At 39.6% G+C, this 24,149-nt stretch overlaps 1 protein-coding gene across 1 annotated transcript in view; it reads left to right on the forward strand.

Annotated features, from left to right (window-relative positions):
- Positions 1-22,095, forward strand: part of MAML2 (mastermind like transcriptional coactivator 2) — a 367,048-nt gene extending 344,953 nt beyond the window's left edge. The window contains exons 3-5 of the mRNA XM_007106110.3: positions 5,251-5,454; positions 11,478-11,589; positions 17,828-22,095. Coding sequence (XP_007106172.2) covers positions 5,251-5,454; positions 11,478-11,589; positions 17,828-18,846 — 1,335 coding nt within the window. The 3' untranslated portion in view covers positions 18,847-22,095. The remainder of the gene's footprint in view (positions 1-5,250; positions 5,455-11,477; positions 11,590-17,827) is intronic.
- The last annotated feature ends 2,054 nt before the right edge of the window (positions 22,096-24,149 follow it).

A 24,149-nucleotide genomic window follows, 5' to 3' on the forward strand; every position in this document is an offset into this window, starting at 1 on the left:
CATGATTTACCAAATGGTCTTCTAACATCCTTGAGACCATTCTGGAAAATAAATTTCCCATCCATAGTCCAGTTGGAAAACTTGGAAGTATAGACACGCTGCAGAGTTTTCCAGCAGGCTGAGTGGTCTTTGATCCCTAAGGCCTGAAGATTGCATGATGTATAATATTGGGTTGGCCAAAAGGTCATTTGGTTTGAAGTAAAAATAAAAGACACATTTTTCATTTTCACCAAGAATTTTATTGAACAATGTATTCACTAACCCAATGAACTTTTTGGCGAACCCAATAGATGCTCAACAAATATCTGATGAATGAATGATTGAGTAGAGTGAAGATAATAATTCTAAAGATATAGCTTGATTATCGGCAGAATTTTATTAAAAAGATACAGAAATGCTTTCATTGGTCTAGCAGTCCTGTGCTGGATTAAAACAAGGATTAAGAAGCTTTAATCATATTTAAGCACTTGGCATACTACCCTAACTCAGTGGCTTAGCCAATACTATAAAAGAACTTCAAAATCTTAAATACACATCACACACATACACACACACTCACATAGATGTGGAAAAGTATCTATAAGTGCATATTAAATGTAAATTTATATTAAATCCCAGGATGATAGGATCAGAAGCCTGTTTTGTATGTTAGCATCAAATACCATAATTTATTGGTAGAAACAGAAATAAAAAACACACAAAATGAAAGATCATTCAAGTTCATGATTTGAAAGAGACTCTAGAAATCTGAGTTTTCTAGCATATAAAAGACTACATCAGTAAAAATAGCCTAATTCATTCACAACCCCCCCCCCACCACACACACACACATACTCTTTCATCTACGAGCTGAGGATGTACCATTTTTACCATGGCCTTCACAAGCAATTGAGGAGAAAATGAGTGTTGAGGGAGAAACAGATGATTTCTATTAAGTCAAGTTCTACATGGGCTGAGTGTAAGGCAAAGAGTGAGGCTGAATATGGAAATCAAAGCCAACGCATGGGAGCATATTTTTCTTTCAAAATATTTTATGTACTAAAGTTTGCACAACATCTTGGCAATGACAGCAAGCCTGTGTAAGGAGGTGTTTTGTGTTTCACAGCTAACATAAGGGCAAAAAAATGTATCAGCAGCCAAATATTACTTCCATCATGAGTAGAAAGAATGTGTAGAGTAGAGTACATGGTAAGGCCCATGGGCTAAAAACTACAAGGTTTGAAAATCTACAAAATTCGAAAAGAGAGCCTATCTCTTATTTTAATATCTTTTGGTATTGTAAAGGAATGAAACTAAATTTAGTACAGTCCATCTGTTTGATTAGAGAGAGAAAGACAGAGTTACATTTTCTTGGCATGCAGATCTTTTATAAATCTTAGCAGAGGGTAGTTTTCCAGATTTCACTGGAAATTATTTTGATGATGTTCACTGATTCTGCCAACAGTAAGCATTCTGTCACCTCTTTTCTTTCTCTTCATTTTTCCCCTTTGTAAATACTTTTTTGATCTTTAGAAAATAGAAAACTGCCTGTCACATAGTAGATATTCTGTAAAATTTATTAATGGATGGATGGATACATGGGTGACTAGACGAGCCATTAGGAGATGTGGATTTTAATCCTAAGGCACTAGTAGGTATCATACCACCTAATGGAAATGACTATGCATTGCTTTTTAATGCAGTAAATTTGAGTGAGTGTGTCCATGGGCTTTGTGATGTGTGTATCTTAGATTCCCAGGTAAAATATAAGCCAGAGATTCTTTTTTTAATTGAAGTATAGTTGATTTACAATGTTGTGTTAGTTTCTGGTGTACAGCAAAGTGATTCAGTTATATATATAGTTTATACAAGATATTATATAAACCATTATAGTTTATTACAAGATATTGAAGATATTGAATATAGTTCCCTGTGCTATACAGTAGGACCTTGTTGTTTATATATTTTATGTATAGTAGTGTGTATCTGCTGATCCCAGACTCCTAATTTATCCCTTATCCCACCCCCTTTCCCCTTTGGTAACCATAAGTTTGTTTTCTATGTCTGTGAATCTGTTTCTGTTTTGTAAATAAGTTCATTTGTATCATTTTTTTAGATTCCACATATAAGTGATATATGATATTTGTCTTTCTCTGTCTGACTTACTTCACTCAGTATGATGATCTCTATGTTCATCCATGTTGCTGCAAATGGCATTATTTCATTCTTTTTTATGGCTGAGTAATATTCCATTGTGTGTGTGTGTGTGTGTGTGTGTGTGTGTGTGTGTGTGTGTGTGTATGTGTCACATCTTCTGTATCCATTCATCTGTCGATGGACACTTAGGTTGCTTCCATGTTTTGGCTATTATAAATAGTGCTGCTATGAACATTGGGGTGCACATATCTTTTTGAATTAGAGTTTTCACCTTTTCCAGATATATGCCCAGGAGTGGGATTGCTGGATCATATGGTAGCTCTATTTTTAGTTTTTTAAAGAACCTCCATACTCTTCTCCACAGTGGCTGCACCAATTTACATTCCCGACAGTGTAGAGGGTTCCCTTTTCTCCACACCCTCTCCAGCATTTCTTATTTGTAGACTTTTTGATGATGGCCATTCTGACCAGTGTGACGTGATACCTCTTTTTAGTTTTGATTCGCAGTTCTCTAATAATTAGTGATGTTGAGCATCTTTTCATGTGCCTTTTGGCCATCTGTATGTCATCTTTAAAATATAAGCCAGAGAGCTTAACTTCAAATGCCTACATGGGCCAAGCAAGTAATAGAAATGAGGGAAAAGGGTGGCTATTATAAAATGAGGAATAGTGGGGACTGTGGCCAACTGGAGAACACAAGGGCCTACCTGTGTTTAAAAAATGATGGGAGCCAAACATACCGCATGTGCAGTCAAGTACACTTACACCATAAACTCCTTCACAAAAATAATTGTTTCTAAAATATCTCTGCCATACACAAAATAATACAAAGATAAGTAAGTAAGAAAAATATTAATTGCTAAAATTTATCTAGAACCTACTAAGTGCCTAGAACTGTTCTAAATTTCATCTGGCCTAATTTTATGTCACGAATGTAATTACCTTCATTTTATACATGAGGAAATTAAGACACAATACTTCGTAAATCTATATTGGTTGCTCTATATAATAAATAATTGGATATTAAGAAATAAAAAATAGCACAGCACAGAGCAAAGTATCAGGGCCCTGAGCTGAGCCCCTAACCCAGATAAAAGAAGCACACTCCAAGAGAGAGTCCTGGTGGCTTGTAGGACATGTGGGGTGAAATCTTTTCCAAGAGCCATGATGGATTTAAAGATGACAGATCTGACTGGGCACTGAGTGCAGATGTGTTAGGGATAGTTCCTTTCAGCTCCTCAGAGGATGTTCCTACCTCAGAGCTGACTCTAATTATTTTTCATTAACTGGTGAGAAGGACCACCCCCTCCCCGTCCCCACACCTCTGCCCTTCTCCCAAAAACACTCCCTTCCAGGCGCCTGATTGAGGGTGACCCCTTAGAAGGGTGCTCAATACACATTTGCTGCATGGACAGATGGGTTGACCCAGATTTACAGTAGGAAGCTTTTTCTCCCCAGCTCTTCCTGTCTCAACTGAGAGACAATAGAGGATAGTGATTGAGAACTGGAGTTCTGGAGTCAGGCCTGACTTCAAGTATTCCTCAACTACTTACAGCTAAGTGATCTCTCTGAGGCAGGTTTCTCATCTGCAAAATTAGGATGAAAATAATAGTCCTTGCTTGTTGTCTCACTGTTCTGTTAGGAGGATGAAATTATATTAATCACATAAAGTGCTAAGCCCAATGACTGGCCTGTAACAAACCCCAGTGCATGGTCATTTTAGGATTATTTTGTATCCCTTTTCCTTGTGGCCGTTGGTATGCTCTGTAGCCTCAGGGATTATTAAAGCAAGACCACGTTTCCTGCATCCCCAGGCTTTGAACTGGTGGCTTTTTTTTTTTTTTTTTTTAGTTCAGCAGATAACTAAAGAAAGAGAAGGCAAGTCCACAAGTGGAGTACCTACTACTTACTGCTCATCAGGCATCATGGGAGTTACTTTATCTTTTTAATCTCTTGTAACCTCACCCAGTCCCACTGGGAATGAAAATTGGATTTTATTGCTCCCATATAGCTAGTGTTTCTCAAAGAGCATTCCCTGGATCAATGAGCATTAGAATCACCTGAGTAGGTACCCGATCCGTGGTCTCAGAATTTCTGGAGCAAGGCCCGCCTGGGTATCTTCTTCCTAGATGAGTATCATAAAAGTGGGAGGATCTTTCATTTAGTACTTGTATCATTTAATCTAAAACTTGATTCTGTATTTTCTTATATTTTACATGTAAGTATGTCATTTCTTCCTTAATTAGATGATAAATTCTCCAAAATGAGGACTATGTTTTCTAGTTTTCTTGTAACCCCAACAGTGCACAGCTCAATCCTAAACACACCATTGGGAATTAGTGAAAACACCTGGCTGGGTTTAGCTTTCTGCCCTGCAGGGTGCTGACCTGTCAATGCCTAAACATTGGTAGAGACCTCAAATTAGAATGGCAATTCACCAATACCCAATATTATTTAATACACAATTGTGAGTCTTTGACTAATACTTCCTTATTGTCATTTGGTGTTCTTTTACTGATTAATGCACTAAGATTCCCAACTTACTGACCAGGGAGGAAAATTAACCAGTCTCTGAAAGGTGAAGTCCCTAACAAGTTTCAGTGTTTGTGAAACAGAAACTCATAGGTCTTCCTACCTTATCACAGAAAGCTAGGCCCCTTCTGTCCAAAATGGTTATTCAACTTTTAAACACGTGAATTGAAACGATTTTCATTGCAGGATCAGCAATGATATGGGCTAACTTTAGGGAAAAGGAAGAACTTGTTACTTTATGATGTGTTTGTTCCTGAGCAATTGAGAGGTTTGCCATATGTTTTTATGGTAATTTTCTTTGACGTGCCATAAATACCTTCTGGAATGCGGAGGTTCCACCATCAGAGTCACGTGGGAGCTTTTCCAGTACCCTAATGTCATTAAACCAGCTGCTTTGGTTGCTGTGATATGCAATTATTTCTTCTACATTTAAAAAGCAATTCTCTGATCTCCAACCCATTAACCACGTTTGATCTTAACAAGTTGAAAAGTGTTTGGAATCTAAGCTTATGATCTTTGCGCAAGTTTTTTTTTTCTTTTAATTCACAGTAGCTTTCCACCCCCTCCCCTTCTCTTTTTTAGGATCAACACTCTGTGGTAGGCCAGAACACAGGCCCCAGTCCAAGTCCCAACCCCTGCTCAAATCCAAACACTGGAAGTGGTTACATGAACTCCCAGCAATCACTGTTGAATCAGCAATTGATGGGAAAGAAACAGACTCTACAGAGGCAGATCATGGAGCAGAAACAGCAGCTTCTCCTCCAGCAGCAGATGCTGGTTGACACGGTAAAACTTTCTCCCAATTTCTACTGCACATACCTGTTGGCCCAACAGAGGGAATTCATTACTTTCCATTTCTACTTACTGTGCTTGTCTCTGTGTCCACCTACGGGACAGCCACCAGGGTGTCCTGGCTGTAAGAGAGGCTAAATCTATACATGTAAAGTGCTGCAGGAAAAAAAAAAAACTTGATTTACCAGCTGCTAGACAGTTGGAATGCATAGGACCTGGGCTGACTAGCCCTGCCCAGCCCAGGAATGTTTCGAACCACCAACATGGGCATTGGTATCAGGCAAAGGAAACCAGTCTTCTTCCATAGCCCCAAGGGGTAGAAAATAGGGGACAAAACTTTAATCAACTCAAATCCAAACTGATTTTAGAGGTGAAAGGGTTTTCAAGCAACTTTAAAAGCCAGTGTGGAGTTTCCAAACTTAAAATTTGGCCTCCAAAATAAAGCATCTCAGAATAGTAGATGTTTTTTAAGGAAACCGAAAATGTATTGCCCACTTTCAACCACATTTAAGTGGCCTTACCTTAAAGGCAAGGTCATTATTTCCCACACATTACCTAAGCATTAACCCTACTTCACTATTTATCTGCTTGTCCCTTCTATATTCTCAAACTCATACATTCAACAACTGCTCCAAACCCTTCCTGCCTCCTAAGACCAAGGCTTTTCTCCAAATTTTACTCTTTCCCTTCAAACTATTTGGCCAAATGAAAGAAGAAAGAGGCAAAGTTAACCATCTCCAGGTTGATAGAGCCAAGGTACACAGAAAATAAAATTAAAAAAAAAATAAATTTATACTCAAGGAGCTTTGCAGTATGAGTCAGAAACCCAGGGTGTGATAAGCGTTTAATTCATTCAGTAAATATTTACTAATTTACAATGGGACTACAGCCATAACCAAGACAACCCTGTCTTTGTCCTTAAGGAGCTTAGAGCCCTCTGGGGATGTCAAATAAATAGGCAATTGTAATACATGTGATTAAATGCTGTGATGTGGGATTACCAGAAATGGTTTCAGAGAGGAAGTTATATCTACTGAAGATCTGAAGGTGAAGTAGGAGATGGAGGGGAAGAACAGGGGAGGGTCCAGCCAGAAGAACCAGCATATTCAAAGACTCAGGGACAATGAAGTATACTACATATTACATTTGCTGAGGCATGTCACGTGCATAAGGATAGGGAAGTGAAAGGCTAGGAGGCCAGAGATCAGAGACCAGAGGATAAAGCTTGCTAAATCAGAATTTATATTGTCGAAAAGCAATGGAAGGGAATTCCCTGGAGGTCCAGTGGTTAGGACTCTGCACTTCCACTGCTGGGGGACCCAGTTCAATCCTTCATCAGGGAACTAAGATCCCTGCAAGCTGCACAGTGTGGCCAAAAACAAAAACAAAAAAAGAAAAGCAATGGAGAGGACTTTAAAGCATTTTAAACAAGGAAGCACTAGATTCAGATTTGATTTGCATTATAATAAAGGTATAAACGGGAAAATGTAATGGAGGGAAAGATAAAATCCAGCCTGGAGAGACTGAGGATAGTCTCCCAGAAGAGATAAAATTTGACTTTGACTTTGAAGGACTGTAGGATTCTGATGGATAGAGTGGTCCACCATTCATGGTGGAGAGTGGGCCAGAGACCAAAAGGTATAGCCTGGGTGTGTATTAGTTGGTTAGTTTGAGATTGTATGATGAAATATTTAATGCATGGTGAAAAGTACAAATCATAATATAACAATCCTTTATGTTTTTTAAGGGATGACAAATGGAATTTTGGAATCCAGAGCATGTGAGAAGAAATAGTGAGAAATAAACTTATTTGATCTTGAACAAGGAATAGTGAGAAATAAACTTGTAGGTGACCTTGAATGTTGCCCTAAATTGTAGGGGAACCACTGACTGGATTGCTAAGTGACACAACTAATTTCTACTATAAGTCATAGTTTTGAAATCTCCACTCCTCCTACCCACTCACTCCCTTTTTATGATCTTCATAAACAAAATAGCTAAGGAACAAGGGCAGTAGAAGAGAAAAACATACAATCTAAGATTGGCTTACTGGGTACCCTTCCATCATTCCCATCAACACTACTAATTTGTTGACTTGTAACAGGCAGAGGTTGAATTTCTGGATTTTCAGCTCTCATTAAAAGACGAGGAAACATTCCATAAGGGTCCTGTCCTGGCACTGTCCTAACTCCCACGGAGTCCCAGTTGAGTCACCGCTGGGACAGGTGCAAAGGGCAGTAGCTAAGCTGTGAGAGATGAATGAGAATGAGGCTGCTGTTTTTGTGATTTTTATAAACCATTCACATTTCTTTTTGTTTGGCGGACATTGAGGGTGCCTGTGCTTTTTAGCATATCCAGGAAGAAACAGTCTTTGATGCCACTTTACATTAGCATATGTTTTGTAGTCATTTGCAGTCACTTGGCAAGGCCACATAGGCTCCTAAATTGAGACATTTTCTCATGAAAGTGTATTATCCCGTACTTTCTATTATTTTCCCACCAATGAAGCACAAAGGAGAGACATGAGTAGTACTTGTTACAATGGGCATCATAATTACCAACATGTTCTGTGCACCTACTATGTGCCAAGCACCATGCTGCGCTTTTACGGAATTAAAGGATTAATCCTTACAATAAGAGTATGAGAAAGGTCCTAGAATTATCCATATTTTACATTTTGAGATACCGAAACTGAAGCAGAATAGATAAGGGCAACAGAAGATTATTTCTATATTAGCTTTTTGGGTCCAAGATAATTGGGTTATCATGAGACATGAGACATTAGTTGTGAAGTTCAATTTCATGTTGCACAGAATTAACCTCAGGGATGGCCTGTGAGTTTACACTTGCGTAGAATGGGGATGTCATTCTCTTGCAAATGGATGAGTCTCCATTCAGTGTTGAAGTCTGGTCTTTGCTGCCCCTCAGCACAATGTGACAGCATGGCAGTTCTTGTCCATGCGCAAGGCCATTAACTCTAACTCATTTATGAACAAGTACTTTAAGAAACTCAAGTTTCCAGAGCTGTGTATGTTAACACTTTGAACAACCTAAATAACCCCTCAGGAGAATAAAAAGTCAATCAGTAGATTGAACGTATGTAAAAATAAATCCAGATTTGAAATCTAGTCTTTCATGAAGCAGCAAGGGCCTGATTATCACTCACACACATGCGTGAATTCTGTTTTCTACAATGGAAACAACAGAAACACCTAATTGCATAAGAAAATATGATAGATGCTTTTGAAAAAGAGAAGATTTCAGAAAGTCCCATGTTGGCATCAAAATCAAAACTGTCAGCTTGCACAATAGTCTACAGCAGGAATGGTTGCATATTGCCACATTTGGGTTCATGGAACATCTCAAGCTGTTTCTTAAACATTTAGGGTTTGGGCAAAACCAGAAAGAGTTTCACCAACCACTTTTTCCCTTAATTTGTAAACCCATATTTAAAAGAAATGTAATCCATATGCTTCTGATTCATTTACACTTAGCTCATCAAAATTGTGTTTTATATGAATTACTTGATGCCCCCAAAACCCTGTGAGTCTTTCAAGTCTTTTTCCTTAGAAACAAGAATTTGAATTTGGTTTGTTGTTGTTTTAAAGCCACTTTTTTTCCTTTATAGTAGATTTATTCTACTTAGAAGGTTTGGAATTTGTTGGGAAACTGAGAAATACATGGTTTAAGTGGGTTCTAAATTGGGCAGCCCACATTTGACTTCCATCTAATTAACCCATCTGTTACAAGGTTTTCTTTTCTATTTATTGACTTTTCTATAATTATATTGTTCTCTGTATACCTATGCCAATTATTTTTATCTTCGAAAAATGGGGTTGCTTTGGGGTTCATGCAAAGTTTCAGTGAAGCCATTCTAAAAACTTCCTGATCCATACTGAGAAACAAAAAAAGAATCTCCTGATGTCTAGAACTGATACAACACTCACAGCCAGGCTATTTTGTTCTCTGTTGGACGTAAACAATTTTACAGAACACGAGCTCAGACAGGATTGCTCTGAGACCATGATAAAATGAGACAAATGAAGGCCACTTCATAATTTTGTCTAAAAACAGACATAAACAAGGCCACTGTGCAACTCACAAAATAGGAAAAATTCCCCGCTTTTGCTAAATGAGTGACAAATAATTCTTTACTCAGTCATAGAATCAACCTCACTTTCTGACAGCTTACAACCTAGAACAAATCCTCGCTTCCTTAGACCCTCCCTAAATCACCCAGTCAAAACCCAAATCCTATAATAAGTTCTTTCTAATACGCTCCTGCTGAGACACCCTATGGTCCCCTGTGATGTGCCTTCTTCCTCGCTCCAGTGAGTGATAAACCCAACAGGTATGTTCCTGTTACTGAACGCAAATTCATGTGCCCTACACACAGTGAGTCCAAACAAACCAAAACGTCAGAGTCTGGAGCAGAGAAAGGTTTATTGCAGGTCCAGAGAAAGGTTTACTGCAAGGAGAGGGGTGGCTTGTGCCCCCAAAACCCCAAACCCCTTGAAGGGTTTCAGCAAAGGACTTTTAAAGGAAGGTGAGGGAGGGGAGTTGTTAGTTGTTGTAAACTTCTTGGTGTCAGAATCCTTTGTTTTTGCAGCTATCCATGTAGGTCAAGTCATGATGTTCCCATAAACCTCCAACAAGACAAATGTTATTCTCTGTTCTGTAACTTTCTATCTCTATATGAATGGACTCTTAAAGGTCAGAGCCCTGAGAATAGGCTATCCTGTATATTTCAGGCTGTAGGCAACATTCTTTTATAAAAGGTGCAGAGCCAGCAGAACTAAGCATAGGAAAAGGGCCAGATCTAATATGGAGTCAGATTTGTTCTTTCCTCTACATTCCTGGTGGTCTTTGGCTGAGGCCACTGACAATATAAAAGGAATGCCCCTGTTTCCTCTGTTAGCCCCCAAACTCACCTACTCTAAAGATCTAAAGGTGGCTGATTCCAGAAGGAAGAAAAGAAGGGAGACTGGGAAATTTCTGGGCTCTGAGAATGGGGTGCAGAGAAACGAAGCAGCAAGAGGCCCTTGCATTGTATGGCCGGAAAGCCTAAGTTTTTGTTTGTTTGTTTGTTTGTTTTTGCGGGCCTCTCACTGCCATGGCCCCTCCCGTTGCAGAGCACAGGCTCCGGATGCGCAGGCCCAGCGGCCATGGCTCACGGGCCCAGCCGCTCGGCGGCATGTGGGATCCTCCCAGACTGGGGCACAAACCCGTATCCCCTGCATCAGCAGGCAGACTCTCAACCACTGCGCCACCAGGGAAGCCCCGGAAAGCCTAAGTTTTTGACTCAGGATTTGGTTTTGGTTCTACCACTGTGTGATCTTGGGCAAGTTACTTAATCTAAGGAAGCTTCCATTTCCTTATCTTTTAAGTGGGAATAACCATACTTACTTTCCATGGTTGTTTATGAGAGGGAAAAAATAGGTAATATGCACAGAATGCCTATATCAGTATCTGATAAGTTATCTCAATGCCTATATCAGTATCTGATAGGTTATCTCCTCCAATCTCAGGTTGCCAGATTTAGCAAATAAAAACATAGAATGCCTGAGTGTCCTGCACTTTATCTGGCAATCTTATTCCTACACCTTACACACTTCTGGTAGGACCAAAATTCTATATAGGTACCAAAGTATATCAGGTGTGCTACAAAACAAAACTAGAAATCCTCATCTCAGAATTCACAGAAATTTTGTCCTCGCTGAGAGCTAATTGCAAAATAAAGAAAATGAGAGTAGTTACAAGACCCAAAACACATGTTGAATGTTAAGGAGAGGTAGAAATTACACTTTTCAGGCAGGAAATTGAAAGTGAAAAGTTTTGTCTCTAAATAAGGTCCATGATTCACCACTATGACTGCAAATCATGAATAAAAACTAAGTAAGATCCATGATTCGCAACTATGACTGCAAAATTTTTCTTCTAACTTTTCTGAATCTATACATTTTTACAACTGAGAAAGTAACAATGCAGTTTAATATGTTTTCATTTGTGTTTTCAAGGAGAAAATTGCTCCACAAGATCAGATAAACAGACATTTGACAAGGCCACCCCCAGATTATAAAGACCAAAGAAGAAATGTGGGCAACATGCAGCCAACAGCTCAGTATTCTGGTAAGTGTTCTTAAAAATTAATAAAAATCATAACTGTGCAAAGAAGAAAACTGTTCAGTTGTTAGTATTTCCTCCTTCCCCCATCTCTTATTTAATTGTAACATCTTTCTTAGACTCCTTCTCTAGCTCCCATTTAACTTTCAGATCAAGACCAAACTGGAATTTATTTTAGTCTACTCATCAGTTTTTCTTGCTTATTTTTGTTCCTTATTCACATATTTCACTGCTCTCAGGACTACCTGTGAGAGTCAAAAAAGCATAAATATTTTCTAACTGCTAGGTTCAACCATTCTCCTCCCAACAGCATATCTTGACCCAGATAGTGTAAGGTAAGCAGACATTTCTCCCTCATAGTCACATTTGTAACTTACAATAGTGCCCAATCTTTTCATCTCCACCTTTGGGCTCATCTCCCTAAGACAAATAGCCCTATCACCAAAAAATAATTGAAAAGCAAATTAAGTCTTTAAGAAGTCTCTCAAAAATACCAAAGGTGGATTGCATTTAAAATATAAAGCAAGAGGGTTCCCTTTTCTCCACACCCTATCCAGCATTTATTGTTTGTAGATTTTTTGATGATAGCCATTCTGAGCGCTGTGAGGTGATACCTCATTGTATCACTGATTTGCATTTCTCTAATGATTAATGACGTTGAGCATCCTTTCATGTGTTTGTTTGCAATCCGTATATTTTCTTTGGAGAAATGTCTATTTAGGTCTTCTCTGATAGGTTATCTCCTCCAATCTCAGGTTGCCAGATTTAGCAAATAAAAACATAGAATGCCTGAGTGTCCTGCACTTTATCTGGCAATCTTATTCCTACACCTTACACACTTCTGGTAGGACCAAAATTCTATATAGGTACCAAAGTATATCAGGTGTGCTACAAAACAAAACTAGAAATCCTCATCTCAGAATTCACAGAAATTTTGTCCTCGCTGAGAGCTAATTGCAAAATAAAGAAAATGAGAGTAGTTACAAGACCCAAAACACATGTTGAATGTTAAGGAGAGGTAGAAATTACACTTTTCAGGCAGGAAATTGAAAGTGAAAAGTTTTGTCTCTAAATAAGGTCCATGATTCACCACTATGACTGCAAATCATGAATAAAAACTAAGTAAGATCCATGATTCGCAACTATGACTGCAAAATTTTTCTTCTAACTTTTCTGAATCTATACATTTTTACAACTGAGAAAGTAAGAATGCAGTTTAATATGTTTTCATTTGTGTTTTCAAGGAGAAAATTGCTCCACAAGATCAGATAAACAGACATTTGACAAGGCCACCCCCAGATTATAAAGACCAAAGAAGAAATGTGGGCAACATGCAGCCAACAGCTCAGTATTCTGGTAAGTGTTCTTAAAAATTAATAAAAATCATAACTGTGCAAAGAAGAAAACTGTTCAGTTGTTAGTATTTCCTCCTTCCCCCATCTCTTATTTAATTGTAACATCTTTCTTAGACTCCTTCTCTAGCTCCCATTTAACTTTCAGATCAAGACCAAACTGGAATTTATTTTAGTCTACTCATCAGTTTTTCTTGCTTATTTTTGTTCCTTATTCACATATTTCACTGCTCTCAGGACTACCTGTGAGAGTCAAAAAAGCATAAATATTTTCTAACTGCTAGGTTCAACCATTCTCCTCCCAACAGCATATCTTGACCCAGATAGTGTAAGGTAAGCAGACATTTCTCCCTCATAGTCACATTTGTAACTTACAATAGTGCCCAATCTTTTCATCTCCACCTTTGGGCTCATCTCCCTAAGACAAATAGCCCTATCACCAAAAAATAATTGAAAAGCAAATTAAGTCTTTAAGAAGTCTCTCAAAAATACCAAAGGTGGATTGCATTTAAAATATAAAGCAAGAGGGTTCCCTTTTCTCCACACCCTATCCAGCATTTATTGTTTGTAGATTTTTTGATGATAGCCATTCTGAGCGCTGTGAGGTGATACCTCATTGTATCACTGATTTGCATTTCTCTAATGATTAATGACGTTGAGCATCCTTTCATGTGTTTGTTTGCAATCCGTATATTTTCTTTGGAGAAATGTCTATTTAGGTCTTCTACCCATTTTTGGATTGCGTTGTTTGTTTTTTTGATATTGATCTGCATGAGCTGCTTGTATATTTTGGAGATTAATCCTTTGTCAGTTGCTTCGTTTGCAGATATTTTCTCCCATTCTGAGGGTTGCCTTTTCGTCTTGTTTATGGTTTCCTTTCCTGTGCAAAAGCTTTGAAGTTTCATTAAGTACCGTTTGTTTATTTTTGTTTTATTTCCATTTCTCTAGGAGGTGGGTCAAAAACTTGAGGACACGGGGAGGGGGAAGGGTAAGCTGGGACAAAGTGAGAGAGTGGCATTGGCATATATACACTACCAAATGTAAAATAGATAGCTAGTGGGAAGCAGCCGCATAGCACAGGGAAATCAGCTCAGTGCTTTGTGACCACCTAGAGGGGTGGGATAGGGAGGGTGGGAGGGAGACGCAAGAGGGAGGGGATGTGGGGGTCTATGTATACGTATAGCTGATTCACTTTGTTATATGGCAGAAACTAACACACCATTGTAAAGCAATTATACTCCAATAAAGATGTTAAAAATAACAACAACAAAAAAATAAAGCAAAACTTCTTAATGGGTATCTCAATATAGCATAGGTGGCAGACACTACCCCTAAAATCCCTCCCTTCCACTCTCTGAACTCCAAAAGAACCTCTTTTAAACATAGCCTATGCTACCCCTGCCTTCTCCTAGTCAGCATCTATTCGAGCCTTTCTGCCCAGAACTCTCTGCAGCTTCTCATGTAAACTAAGCTTGTCCTCTATTTTCTTAAGTTCTCTCTGCTTAAGGCCATAAAGGAGATTCTCTAAAGAAGGAGGGGCTGTGAATATTTCTGTTTATTAATATTTTCTGGTCCTGTTAAGTGTAGTAATCAATATGTTGTTCTCATTTATTTAAACACTTTCAAATGCACCAGATTGTCTCTTTCCACTACAATTAGGAACGGGATATATATATTCCACTCTCTAAGATTGCTTTGCTTCAGGGAAAAAGCAGGATTCTCTGAGTCTGTCCTCAAGGAGGTTGAAAGACAATATGGGTATTATTTGGAACATGGCTTCCTATATCATGGCCTATCAGTGGCTTTGGGGGAAGCTAAGAGCCCTCTGAAATATTATATCAAATTCAAGGTGAATGTTTGTGCTTTTCTTTTCCCATTCATATAAAAGATTCCCAAGGATAGCAGTCTAAGGCTGGTTTGGTGGCTCTACCATGTTATCAGGGATCCAGACTTCTTTTGTCTTTCTACCCCACCTTCTTGAGCAGATAGCTTCCATCCTAAGGGTTGCCTTGTGGCCACCATATCACCAGTCTTCATATCCATATTCCAGATAGAAAGGTGAAAGAGGGGAAAAGGTAAAATGGCCTCCCAAATTAGTCAGATTCCATTTATAAAGTAGGTTTTTTTCGACACTCATCTAGTAACTTCTATTTTTTTTTTTTTTTTTTTTTTTGCGGCGCGCGGGCCTCTCACTGTTGTGGCCTCTCCCGTTGCGGAGCACAGGCTCCGGACGCGCAGGCTCAGCAGCCATGGCTCACGGGCCCAGCCGCTCCGCGGCATGTGGGATCCTCCCGGACCGGGGCACGAACCCGCGTCCCCTGCATCGGCAGGCGGACTCCCAACCACTGCGCCACCAGGGAAGCCCTTTTTTTAAAAAAAATTAACTTATTTATTTTTATTTTTGGTTGCCTTGGGTGTTTGTTGCTGCACACGGGCTTTCTCTAGTTGCGGTGAGCAGGGGCTACTCTTTGTTGCGGTGCACAGGCTTCTCCTTGCGGTGGCTTCTCCTGTTGCAGAGCATAAGCTCTAGGCACACGGGCTTCAGTAGTTGCAGCAAGTGGACGCAGTAGTTGTGGCCTGTGGGCTCTAGAGCGCAGGCTCGGTAGTTGTGGCGCACGGGCTTAGTTGCTCCGCGGCATGTGGGATCTTCCCGGACCAGGTAGATTCCAGCCCTCTGCAATGGCAGGCAGATTCTTAACCACTGCGCCACCAGGGAAGTCCCTAGAAGGAGTGATTTTTTTTTTTTTTTTTTTTTTTTTTGTGGTATGCGAGCCTCTCACTGTTGTGGCCTCTCCCGTTGCGGAGCACAGGCTCCGCGGCCATGGCTCACGGGCCCAGCCGCTCCGCGGCATGTGGGATCTTCCTGGACCGGGGCACGAACCCGTGTCCCCTGCATCGGCAGGCGGATTCTCAACCACTGCGCCACCAGGGAAACCCCAGGGAGTGATTTTTAAAGCCTCAAAATTTTTTCGATAGCATTTCCATAATGGAAATTCTCTTCTCATGAAATGTTCAGATACCAAGCTGATACTGCTTAATCTCATTAGCAGCCTGTGAACTCTGAGTTATTGTCCAAGTTTCTCCTATCTGACTCTGATCCCTCTTCATCAAACACTGCCCTACACAGTCAGGGCCTTGTGCTAAACCTGGAGATACAAGGAGATAAAGAGACTGTTCCTGGGCTTCCCTGCTGGCGCAGTGGTTGGGAGTCCGCCTGCCGATGCAGGGGACACGGGTTCGTGCCCCGGTCCGGGAAGATCCCACATGCCGCGGAGCGGCTGGGCCCGTGAGCCATGGCCGCTGAGCCTGCACGTCCGGAGCCTATGCTCTGCAACGGGAGAGGCCACAGCAGTGAGAGGCCTGCGTACAGCAAAAAAAAAAAAAAAAAAAAAAAAGAGAGACTGTTCCTGCCTTCAAGGGGGATGTAGTTTAGTGGGGACATATTTTAAAACAAATAGCAAGGACTTCAGTCTTTCAAGGTGTGTACCACGCTAGCTATCCTCAAGCAGTAGGAGATATGCTAGGGTTATAATTGCAACCATGCTCTCTTCACATACTGCCATTCTGATACTCATGTGTGTCTAGTTCTCTGTTTCTCAGTATCTCTGATTCTCCGGGCCTCCCTGCCTCTCTGCTGGGAGAGTACTTTAAAAGAGTATCTTTCTCCAAGTTATATCTTTGCCTCAATCTCTCATTCACTCATTCATTCATTCATTCATTCAAAAAATATCAATTGAATACCTACTTTGCACCATCCACTGAACTTGGAGAATAATAAGACAGTGAACAAAACAGGCAAAAATTCTTTCTCTCATGGAACTTATCATCCAGCAGGCACTTTTATTTATCTTTCTGGCATTCCATTTTTGTCTCTCAAGATGTCTTACCATGATTATTTTAACCTCCTCAAGCCAGGAAGATTTCAATGTCAGTTAATCACTATCCGATAGGTGGAACCTCCTTATTCAGCAGACTGTGATTGAGTGGTCCCACATTCAATCACTTATTTACAGGTATCAACATAACTAGCTTGCACTTTGAGGCTCCATGTATTTCCCAATACAGAAGCTAAATGCCAAATGAAAACTTGAAAGAGCAAATGCAGCTTGAGAGAGGAGGCTGGAATATCAGGGAAAGCTTAATGAAGGAACTTGGACCTTGGCCTGAGCCTTTGAAGAAAAGATAGGGCTTGGTGAGGTAAGAAGGGCATCATATGAGAAGGAAATGGCATAAGCGAAAGTAGTTCAGGATGTGTGGATAACAGTGCGATAATAACTATTCCTCCTAGAGCAGAGTGCTTTCTGTATGGAAATAATCACTGGAGCATGGATTACATTGAATTCCAGATGTTTGAAGAGATGGGAATTTACCTGTCTTATGGCATCTTCTTGAGTGGGGATACAGATGAAAATTGGACATGATTTTCAAGGCCATAGATTTGGACCGTTAATCTAGTAGCCATGTATAGGGTTCATCCACATGTTCTAATTTGGACCCAGGGGTGACCAATAGCATGGATTTCATGACAGCTGGATAATCAAAGTTGTAGTCTTTGGTCCTGAAACAGAGTAAAGCTAATTTAAAATGGAAGATTGACTATCACTTCTCCTCAATGATTCCAGAAGAAGAATAAAGTAAAGCCTAAAAAATAGAACCATTCTATTTCAGTCTTCTTTCTACAATGTGTAATCTCTTGACCAAGGGGTAACTTAGGGTGATACTTCCCCCCAAAATCTGTCTTATTCCTTTTATATAATATGCTATGATGATTATTTCTCTTTATTTGTTCTTACACCCAAAGGCAGTCTCAGAGCTGACAAGCTATTGTAAATCGCTATAAGAGAAGAGATAACCTACTGTTTTGAACTAATATAATTATCTTCTTTTCTCAGGTGGCTCATCAACAGTGAGTTTAAACTCTAACCAAGCTTTGGCAAACCCAGTTTCAACACACACCATTTTAACTCCAAATTCCAGCCTCATGTCTACTTCTCATGGGACAAGAATGCCATCCTTATCCACAGCAGTTCAGAACATAGGGATGTATGGGAATCTGCCTTGCAATCAACCTGGAACATACAGCGTCACTTCAGGAATGAATCAGTTGACCCAACACAGAAACCCAAACCAATTGATAGCAAATCAAAACAACCCTCTGATGCCCCGGCCACCCACTTTAGGGCCCAGTAATAATAATAATAATGTGGCCACTTTTGGAGCTGGATCTGTTGGCAATTCTCAACAATTAAGACCAAATTTAACCCATAGTATGGCAAGCATGCCAGCACAGAGAACGTCGAATGTAATGATCACATCCAACACAACAGCACCAAACTGGGCCTCTCAAGAAGCAACAACCAAACAGCAGGAAGCGCTGAAATCTACAGGAGTCCGCTTCCCCCCAGGCACACCTACAGCCTATACTCCAAACCAGTCATTGCAACAGGCGGTAGGTAGCCAGCAATTTTCCCAGAGAGCAGTGGCTCCTCCTCATCAGTTAACACCAGCAGTGCAAATGAGACCCATGAACCAAATGAGCCAGACATTAAATGGGCAAAACATGGGTCCACTCAGAAGTCTGAATCTCAGACCCAATCAGCTAAGCACACAGATTTTGCCTAATTTGAACCAGTCAGGAACAGGGTTGAGTCAATCGAGGACAAGCATAAACCAGCCATCATCCCTGACAGCCGGCAGCTTTCCTTCACCCAACCAAAGTTCCAGGGCTTTTCAAGGAACTGACCATGGCAATGACTTAGCTTTTGACTTTCTCAACCAACAGAATGATAACATGGGCCCTGCCCTAAACAGTGATGCTGATTTCATTGATTCTTTATTGAAGACAGAGCCTGGTAATGATGACTGGATGAAAGACATCAACCTTGATGAAATCTTGGGGAACAACTCCTAAAGAAGAAAAGGGAGACAATTCACAAACTCCAAGCACTAAAAGGCAGTATTTTACAAGGACTCTGTAAAGGCCAAACTGTTGACTTTTAGTTGGACTCTATGAAGATACCTTGGCTTAAAAATGGAAAGCAGAAAGTAACTGTAGCGGTGAACATTTTGGTCCAAATGCTTGTTTTAAATATCAAACCTGAAAGTAAAACATTGGGATCACTTTTTCCCTGTCTACACCCCAGGACACAGTATCCAGTTTATCCAAACAGAACTGTGATGTTGATGTGTAATTAGTTGTGTAAAATAGGCTTCCCCAGCTCTTTCTCTATTTTTAGAAAAGTAATAGAACTTCTGGCTTGTTTAAACCCCACATCATGCGGAGGTACTAGTTCCAAGCAACAAGCAACAAATTCCTTAATTTGCTCTAACAGATATGTAAGTGTGTTTAATCCCTCCACTCTGTCTTTTCATTTAGGTTTCCTAAAACTTCCAGGGTAGATTGAAATGTTACAGATTTGTTTGGAGTAACCAGTGTCCTAAGTAAAGGAAAACTGGAGAACATAGAGAACGCCCAGTGGACTATAGAATTTCTTCCCCAGATTCATCTCCTCACTTTTTCAGTTTTCCCACATATCCTATACTTCAAGATGCTGTGTCTAGTGATGAAACAAGAACGCAGAGATGGCCAACTTTTTTCCACAACCAATTTCCAAATCCAGTTTCTGAATCTTAGATTCAGTCGCGACCTATCCTAATCATACTGAAATATTAGTGCACATGTGTCTGCATCAGATGTCACTACTTAAAAGAGAAAACACCACATTGGGCATTGCTATAAAGGAGATGTATTTGACCACAAATAACTTGGGGTGTTGCTTATTGTGATGATGCCTGCTGCTTAGTCCCCAAGCTGAGTGAAATTGAGCCTGGCCCTCTCTGCTTATTTTGATGACCAGAGACTGATTTGTAAGAAAAGGAAGTTTGGAGACCAAAGCTGACAGTAGAAGGTATCATGTTTTGGTTGAAGATAAGAAGCAAAAGGTCAGGACCAGGGATGGTGGGTAGGGGTGTGTACAAATCTATTTCATAGGGTTTGAAGGAAAGCATATTTGAGACGAAAAATAATCTGGCCTTATTTGGACACATTATTTGGGTGAACAGCTACATAGAACGTGATCTATTAGTAGCAGTCTACTCATTCTTCTGTCCCTGATGTGATGAATCATTGCCACATGCTAGATGGGCCCTTCATATCCAGGTTTTCTCCCTCAGGGCTGAGCACTGTATCAAAGAAAGAGTTCCTATTGAGTTGTGTAACAAATCAGCTGCAAAATGGGGAAGATGTGTGCTGATTTGGGATGTATGCAAAATATCTCTTTCATCTTCCTCATTACAGAGGAACACAGGTTATCTTCAGCTTTTTTAGTTATACACTCGCGTATTCAATTATCAAGTGATATTTAACTGAAATCATTTAATAACTCTTTAAATACCTTTCTAAAAAGAACACATTTTGAAAGTTCTGCAAAGCCCTCTTGCAATCTTTAAAATGTCTAGAAGCACTCTCTTTTACACAATACCAACATCGCTGGCCCGGAATCTTTTCTGCGCTAGGTTGTAAATATAAATAAATTACTTGTTTTGTAAACTTTTGTAAAGAATATTTTGGTAGAAATACTTAAAGCATATTCTTTGGGTTATATTTATACATATGTGAAATAAATATACTATCAAAAGGTTATATTTTATACAAAAAGTAAATTGTTACCTTTTGTATGCTAATATACAAAGTTTTGTATCATATGATGGTTTATTTTTAGCTCTTACACTTCAACCCTAGGTGGTCAAGTGGGAACTTTTGAAAACTATCAAGAGGCTTGTTAGACAAATTTATATTCTGAAACCTCAATAAGAAAGCATTCCAGGTTTCAACTCTTTCCTTTTTTTTTTTCCTGCTCCCAAATTCTTTTCTAAACCTATAGTTGTGTCTTGTTTGATTATTCTGCTGTGCACATTGTATTGGTCCTTGTTGCATGTGGTCTACTGTGTGTTTTCCCATTTTATAAAACAGTGTTTCTCCATGCAAAAAAGTAAGGAAAAAGTTATGTACATATAAACACTTTTATTTTATGGCTCCTCCATGTTACTGTATATATCTGCCAGCACGCCCCAGTTACACTCCTGTGATTCAGCTTATTTTTACCCTAACATAAATAGTATGTTTTGTAGTAGCTATCAAATTTAAGAGATAAAGCAATCAAAATGTTTGGATTTTCTTCTATCTTAATGTGAATTTCATAATTAATGTCTATTTATTCAGCTATTCATTAAAATACAGGATTCTTTGGAAAAAATGGTGTAGTCTATAGTTTCTGTTTGTTGGCAGCCTATTACCAAAGATGATGTAATTTTCCTGAAAGCTGAGATAATGACGATTTGATAGACATATGCAACCAAAACTTAAGGATTTACAACTTAAAAGCTATGGAATACAATCTCCCTTTTACAGAAATACCAGACTACTTAACTGTTGGCATTGCTTATCATTCTGACACATTATACACGAGATAGAAGTAATTTTCTTTTTTTTTTAATTCAAAGACTAGAAAGTCATTTAAGCAAATAATTCATTCTTGGCTTTGTGTTAAGCCCAATGAAGACAAATAACTCTGCTCTAAGTGAATGCACAATATTACTTGCATTACTGTAACTGTACCCATAACTGTAAAGATTTCAACTTGTAAGACAAGTATTTTGTATCGCGTGTAATTTCATGTGTTAAAAAAATAGTTAAAAAAATTCAGAAGTGGTTCTCTTGTATGAAATCATGCTTTCAGTCACCAACAATATTGTTGCTCTATCATAGAAAGTTCTGATGGGCAAATTTATTCTCTGGGAAGCTTCTAATACTAGTGAAATGCTGATGTGACTCATTTCAATATTCTTTACTTTGCTTAGAAAGTTTGTATTAAGATCCCATATGCACAGCAACTACTAAATACTGGAGAAACACAGCCTAATTCTCGGGCACAGTGGACCTTTGCCTGGCCTGCTGTGTGGCATTTGGGCAGACCAGGCTGAGTGAACACGGGGCCAGGTAAACACAGCCTCACTGAGCATATTTACACAGTCCTTCTTGGGAGTCAAGGAGGTTGAGAGAAAGATGGGCCTTTGTAGGAGGCAAGGGAAACCATTCTATCAAATTTTCTTGCTCCACTGTTGAAATATGTTGCTGGGGTTCCATTGTCCCTTCCCCCTCTGCCAAAAAAGATGTGTGACATTATCCTTTTTATTAGCATTATTAATGGAGCAATAATAAAATTTATATTTTATGTAGTGCCTGTCCGATGACTCTGGAAGGTTGTAAACAAAATCCACATCAATAAAAATAAGTAAAAGGCATACAAATTAAGAGAAAGAAATGTGTAATTCTAAAATTATCCAGTCAATCCTAGTATGTACCCACGGAAGGATCCTTGAGAGTAAATGAGAGGGTAGACGTGAGTGCAAAAGAGAGAGAGGCTCAGCTTCTTCCTCCTCTGTGTTTGCAAAGGCAGTACAAATTCTTAAACGTTGTATCCACTATTTCCATTTTATATCTCTGTGACTGTGTTTCCTCACTCAAAAATGAGGGCTTGGGGCTGAGATAGCTTTACATTTCTTCCCAACTCTAAAACTCTGTGATATTATTTTTCCAAAAAAATTTTCCAAAGCTAAGTGGAAAGTTAACCAAAGAGACTCGAAGCATCATTTTTTAAAAAATATTTATTTATTTATTTATATTTCATTTTGGCTGTGTTGGGTCTTCGTTTCTGTGCAAGGGCTTTCTCCAGTTGCGGCGAGCGGGGGCCACTCTTCATCGCGGTGCGCAGGCCTCTCACTGTCGCGGCCTCTCCTGTTGCAGAGCACAGACTCCAGACGCGCAGGCTCAGTAGTTGTGGCTCACGGGCTTAGTTGCTCTGTGGCATGTGGGATCTTCCCAGACCAGGGCTCGAACCCGTGTCCCCTGCATTGGCAGGCAGATTCTTAAACACTGCGCCACCAGGGAAGCCCGAAGCATCATTTTTAAAATAAAGAAATCAGTGTTCAATCAACCTTTTGAAAATTTTCAGATTGCCAGTCAACTTTATTTAGCAAAGCACCCCTCTCCTTGAAAATTAAATCATATGAAAATGAGATTTCATCAAAAGTAAGCCAGAACTAGTCTGTGGACTAATAGAAAGGCAATGTAGGTGTAGGTGTCCACTGACTACATACAAGTCCGAGTCCTGAAGATCAAAAGCTGGGATGTGATATTAAATGGTCATCTTCTTGTGAGATCATAGAATTTCATAAAGAAAATATTTGCCTAACAGGGAGAAGAAATCCCATACTTTGAGTAGTGTACTCCGTTGGGTATATAATAATGAATTTTCGTGGCAGTGTAACGTCTTTTAAATACACTTCCTAAATTCCTATAACAGACAAAGTGCAGGTAGTGCCCTACTGTTAACTTCACTGGCAATAAAAACATTACTAAAATATTACACCATGAGAATTAAGAAACATACTGACCTTAGATTTTTAAAAGTAAATGCTGTTGTCCCTGACCTGCATGCAATAATATTAAAAGGGGGCTTTTGTTTGTTTACATAAATAGCATTTTAAGTTTGCTTTTTACCAAATTGAATCATCATTAGCCCCAGGCTTTGCATAAATTTATAGAAACTTTTTACAATACTTAGAATTCTTTCAGGAAAAGGGAAGGAGAAAGAGAATAATATATAAAAGACTGTAAAACCATTGACGGTTTTCATAGGGTTCTTTCAGCAAAAGGGAGAGAAGAAGGAAGGAAGGAAAGAGAACATATCTCAAATAGGCTTAAAGAAAGGAATCTACTGATGGACATAACTGCAAAGGCCAGGAGCTAGTTCTGGGTTTAGACACAGCTGAATCCAGCAGGTAACAACGTCATCAAGAATTGGTTCTTTTCTGTCTCTCACCTTTGCTTTCCTGAGCCTTGGCTCCATTCTCAGGCAGGCCCCTCTCTCATGGTGTCAAGATGGCTGCTAGAAGCTCCAGACTTATATTTTCATAACTCCACATCCAGCTTGAACCAACTTTACATCTCACAAGCTTTGATTAGGGCATGTGCCCATCCCTGGACAATCACTTTGGCCAAGGAGTTTCAGTCTGATTGGCCAGTCCCAGGTCAAGTACCTATCCCTGGAGGCAGAGGGAGTATTAATACAATCAAGTTAGAGTGGGAAAGAGAAGGGAGGGAGGGAGGGAGGAGGGAGGGAGGGAGGGAGGGAAGGGAGGAGAGGGAGGGAG

The sequence above is a fragment of the Physeter macrocephalus genome, chromosome 16, assembly GCF_002837175.3.
Source record: "Physeter macrocephalus isolate SW-GA chromosome 16, ASM283717v5, whole genome shotgun sequence".
Classification (NCBI taxonomy): Eukaryota; Metazoa; Chordata; class Mammalia; order Artiodactyla; family Physeteridae; genus Physeter; species Physeter macrocephalus.